This window comes from Euprymna scolopes, chromosome 8, assembly GCF_053919585.1.
Source record: "Euprymna scolopes isolate OS-2025 chromosome 8, ASM5391958v1, whole genome shotgun sequence".
NCBI classification, from domain to species: domain Eukaryota; kingdom Metazoa; phylum Mollusca; class Cephalopoda; order Sepiida; family Sepiolidae; genus Euprymna; species Euprymna scolopes.
In genome coordinates this window covers 29,073,015-29,078,014 of record NC_136489.1, presented here as the reverse complement: position 1 = coordinate 29,078,014, position 5,000 = coordinate 29,073,015, and the positions used below count along the sequence as shown (strand labels likewise).

Sequence of the window (5,000 nt, the reverse complement as noted above, 5' to 3'; positions counted from 1 at the left end):
GCATCCATTTCAATTATTCCTGCGATCTAGCGTCTCACCTCTATTCTCGTCGCAAGTCTGTTTTTGTTTGTATAGTCATTTTTTACATTTTCGTTTCACTGTTTAAGCGGCTTCTTCTTCCTCTTCTATATTAAGACATACCTTTTCGGTATTGGGGTCGAAGTAAGCATTTCCGGGGAGTTCGGTCTCATTGCCATTCCGTTTGAAGTTTTGCGGATTGCAATGAGTAGGGGGATGAGATTCTACGATGCTGGTGTACTGAGTAAAATTACCGTTGGCGTTCGCCTCGTTTGTCTCCCTGAAGAGACACGGCATGACAGTCTTAAACTCCTTTCGGAAATTGTCGTTCATCCAAGCGTAAAGGAAAGGATTGTACATGGTCGAGCTCATAGCGACAATATGCGCAATGAAAAAAATCAGGATGTAGTACTTCCACCCTTGATATTGTGGTTGGTATTCTGTAAACAGATGCCAGATATTGAGTGGTAGCCAACAGCAGACAAATATAGACACCATAGCGATCAACATGTTGTTGGTTCTTCTTTTCCTCTTGATCTCCAGTTCATCCTTCTCTCGAGATTTCGAACCCATGGACATTTTCACCTTGGCACGCTTCTTAAGCACATTAGAGACCTTCGTATAACAGTAGGCGATTATGCAACAAGGCACGATATATTGCAACATGAGGCTGGTTAGCGTGAAAAACTGACGGGATTGCTTTCGAGGCCAGTTCTCGGTGCAGGTATAGATCTCCTCCTCCTCGTTCCATTGGACCTTCTGATAAATGCCAAGAGGCAGCGAAATCGATATTGAGATTATCCAAATTGCCACCAAAAGCATGAGGCAAGTCGTCTTCTTCATTCTTGGTCGGAAAGGGTGTACGATGACGAAAAATCGATCGATAGCGATTGCTGTCGAAGTGAGAGTCGATACGTAGACGCTGAGTCCAAGCGTCATCGGCACTAAATGACACAGAGTTTCGCCAAAGACCCAGGATGTTAGATAAAAGCCTATTGGCGTGAACGGCACGGCAAGTAGGCACATTAAAATGTCTGAAATTGCCAGGTTTGTAATAAATATGTTGGTGATAGTCTGCATGGCTCGATTCCGAAGTACGACGTACACGACCAAGGAGTTGCCGGAAACTCCTAAAAGAAAAATGAGACTGTAAAGGAGAATGCACGTGGACTGTACCCATGGTTGCCACATTATACTAACACCAGGGTTCATTCCAGTCACATTCCACCACGTGTGCTCTGTTTGATTCATATTGATAGTTTACGTGAAAATAACACAAATATAATGAGTGAAAGTATGAAATTAAATTTTAGAAAGACCCGTAACAACTTGTTGGATCTCTACAGTTCGGTTTACGTCTTTAAAATTATTAAAGTTTGGTTTGCAATTCTTGTTTTTGCTCTTCTTGATATTGTTCTTCTTCTTCTTCTTGCTGTTGCTCTTGTTGTTCTTTTTTACTTCTTCTGTTTGTTTATAGGCATTTTCTGAAAATAAAAATGAAATATACAATTAAACATAATTAAATTGAAAATAAATATACTTATAACTATCTATTCAAGATCTAGGAATTAATTATACATATCAGAATCATTTTGAATTATTTATAACTGCGCAGTTTGTATTATTTTGTGATTTGATATAAAATATATACTCATAAATATTCTATAATATCATGATATGCTTTTAAAGGTACGTTATATATGGCAATCCTAATGGCATTTGGGTAAGGTTTTTTTGGTAATGATGTAACACATTAATTAGATTATTCCTCTCTCTTATCCACATATACATATATAGACATATATGCATACACATACAAACGCATATTTATATTCGTGTGTGTGTGTATGTGTGTGTGTGTTGTGTTGTGTATTCAACTAAAACAAGGCATAAAGAAATTGAATTTAAATATGCAACTGTGCTAGCTTCCGACTTTTTATGCAGTACCGTGATTGGGGAATTGTGCAGCAAATAATAAGAGATGTTATTATCGTCATTTTAGTCTGCGTATAAATAGAGAAAATAAAAAAAAACATAGTTAGTAAAAGGGAATAAGCAGGGAATATATATCTTAGCCTCAGGGTTTATATGTTGTAGATAATATATTTTAAATCATCACATGTAAATTTTCTAGTACACCTCTTTTAGAAACTTACCCTGTAACATTTAAGGTAGATTAACATTCGATATTCACGACGATTTTGAAGTCGAAAAATACAGGAATAGAAACTGTCTGGTTTAAGAATCTCCCGTTATTAGGAAACATAAATTGATTATTAGAAAATGTGTAAGTTTAAAAGTAAATTGAAACTTTCGTAAGTGAAACGAAATTAGCAGTTTAAGCTGTGCCCAGTGAAAGTTGGTTTTTAATATAAAAATTGCATAACTCCCTGGTAACCAGCACGACAAGGAATGATAATTTGTTGTTATCCTCTTTTTTCCATGGTAAAATGGATAGTAGAACGTATAGAGTTGACATGGTCCAGTATTGTTTCAACATCTCTTTGTAAGGCAGAGTATTATTTAAACTTCAATTCCCACAATCCCTATAATGTGTAGAAAGAAAGCGTCCGTTTACTACAATAGCGAGCAAAAGTTATAAGTATGAACAGCAATATCAAGATGCTATGCTGAATAGTTTTTCCGTTGAAAAGTAAAACTTTTCAACGAAAACACTATTCAGACCACGACATCAGCTCCAAGAAATCTGCACAAAACACCAGATGGCACAACTCAGAATTTTGGGCAGTTTTATACCACACATGCAGAGCATGTCTGAGAAATCTCCAAGAATACCTAATCCATACGGTATATAGCCACTATTCAAAAACGATTCAACTCTCCAAAGATTGCGTGTTTGAGTTAAACACCCTAGAAAAAATGAGGTCTCATATATATGTGAAAAATATACAAAGATGAGACATGACATCCACTAAAATTACGGTTAGACGAACATCAAAAAACTGTGAAACGCAGAGGGAGAGAGTGTAAAAAGGACTGGGATTTGTAAAGGTTTATTGTGACCTTAATTTAGTGAATACCGATGTTCGCTACAAACAAGTAACCAAAAGTAGCCGTTTGTAGCAACAATTAAAATCTATCTGCAAAGATTATTGAACCATTTGGAGTGTACTAAAAATCTGTGGAGGCTTATCACTCAGACTCTAGGGAATACCACAGGTTGCTCTTAAATAAATCGTTGATAATACTTCTGTGATTCTAATGAGGAAATGATATATCTAACTATAAATAAGGTGTATGTAATAATATAGTAATTGTTTGTAAATTTAGCGATTATTTTACACTTATTTTGCAAGCCGTTACTGGGTAAAAGGTAAATACTATTTGTAATGGTAATACTTTCCAAATTGTCAAAGATATTTTTTCTCATAAACTCTTACTATTTCTACATAATAAAAAATGATTTTGTTTGTTAAATCAATTAAAAAAATATTTGTGGGGCTTAACATAAGGTGTTTTGAGATATTTATTAAAAATTGAAAATAGTTGTAGTTATTAGTAGTTTAAGTCCATGTAACGCTAACATTAATTGTTGATAGGCTAGACATCGATATTTACACGAAGAAACACAATCGTTAATTTAATAGATATTTACGTGCAAATGGTCAAACATAATAAAGTAAAAAGAATTGTTCTACTAATACGCCATGTGCATTTGACTATGAAAACTCAATTCGAAAAATACATTAGTTGTGTGGAATCTATTACAGGGAGATATTATACATAATTAGCATATTAGAATTAAGCAGCTGTTGCCCAGTTCTGTATTTATTATAAAACATAAGTAATTTTGTGTCGAGATAATTGTTTTCAAGGACATAAGTAACCTCTCTAAAACCTTCCTCTAAATTGTAAATATGCTATATATATATATATATATACATATATATATATATAGAGAGAGAGAGAGAGAGAGAAAGAGAGAGAGAAGACAGAAAAAGAAAATAAAAATGAACAAACCGTATTATGTGTTCACCAACGTTTCGTCATTATTTCGAGACTTCTTCATCCAGAGGACGTCTCGAAATAAAGACGAAACATTGGTGAAAACATAATACGGTTTGTTCCTTTTTATTGTCTCTATTTTGTCGGAATACTATTATATTATTTTCATCATATATATATATATATATATATATATATATATATATATTTATAAATATATATATATATTAATTTATATATAAATATATATATTAATTTATATACAAATATATATATATATATATATATATATATATATATATATATATATATATATATATATATATATATATATATATATATATATATATATATATATATACAGTGATGATCATATTTATTGGCACGGTAAAATAAAAGTTAAATTTTGTCTAATAAATTCTAAAAAAGGGATTAAATTAAAGAAAATAACAAAGTATATTATGTATTTTTAACTGGCCTTTCCGATGCAGCAATCGGATTTTAGAAAAAATATAAATGTATATATTTAAATACACTTATAAATATAAATATGTATACATATATAACTGTATATGTATACATGGTGGATTCTCTCATCGAAGACCATGAATGAGGGCTCAGTATGAAATCTTCAGCATCTCAAAGATCTGTGATACCACATGCGTAAGCGTAATTGCAATCCTGTAGACGTCCGGCCAACTCCTCCGCTGATAGTAAACATTCATATGCTCGTAGGTCAAAGATGCCTTCTCGAATGAACAGATAACCCTGCTTTGCTGCGTGCTCTGAAACCACAATGTCATACTTCATTTTTAGGTGGATATTTATTGTGTTTTGCCTTCATATTTGCACGAAAAGTATGACAAAGGCCGTTATTTTTAAATTCTTTGGTCCCCAGTAAACACGCTTTCCTCCATTTTCTGCGATCCTCTGCTTTACTCTCCCAGGAACTCAGAGACATTCCACAACGTTTCAGGTTGTCTTTTAGTTTATCTGGTTGTGAAGAGGACGTAGTG

General features: G+C 33.3%; 1 protein-coding gene across 5 annotated transcripts in view; it reads right to left on the bottom strand.

Moving 5' to 3' along the window:
- Positions 1-5,000, bottom strand: part of LOC145283516 (neuropeptide Y receptor type 2-like) — a 1,003,835-nt gene that overhangs the window by 634 nt on the left and 998,201 nt on the right. For all 5 annotated transcript variants that reach the window (XM_080132357.1, XM_080132358.1, XM_080132354.1 and 2 more), the window contains one exon: positions 1-1,502. This exon is cut by the window's left edge and continues 634 nt beyond it. In XM_080132357.1, coding sequence (XP_079988483.1) covers positions 103-1,269 — 1,167 coding nt within the window. In that variant the 5' untranslated portion in view covers positions 1,270-1,502 and the 3' untranslated portion in view covers positions 1-102. The remainder of the gene's footprint in view (positions 1,503-5,000) is intronic.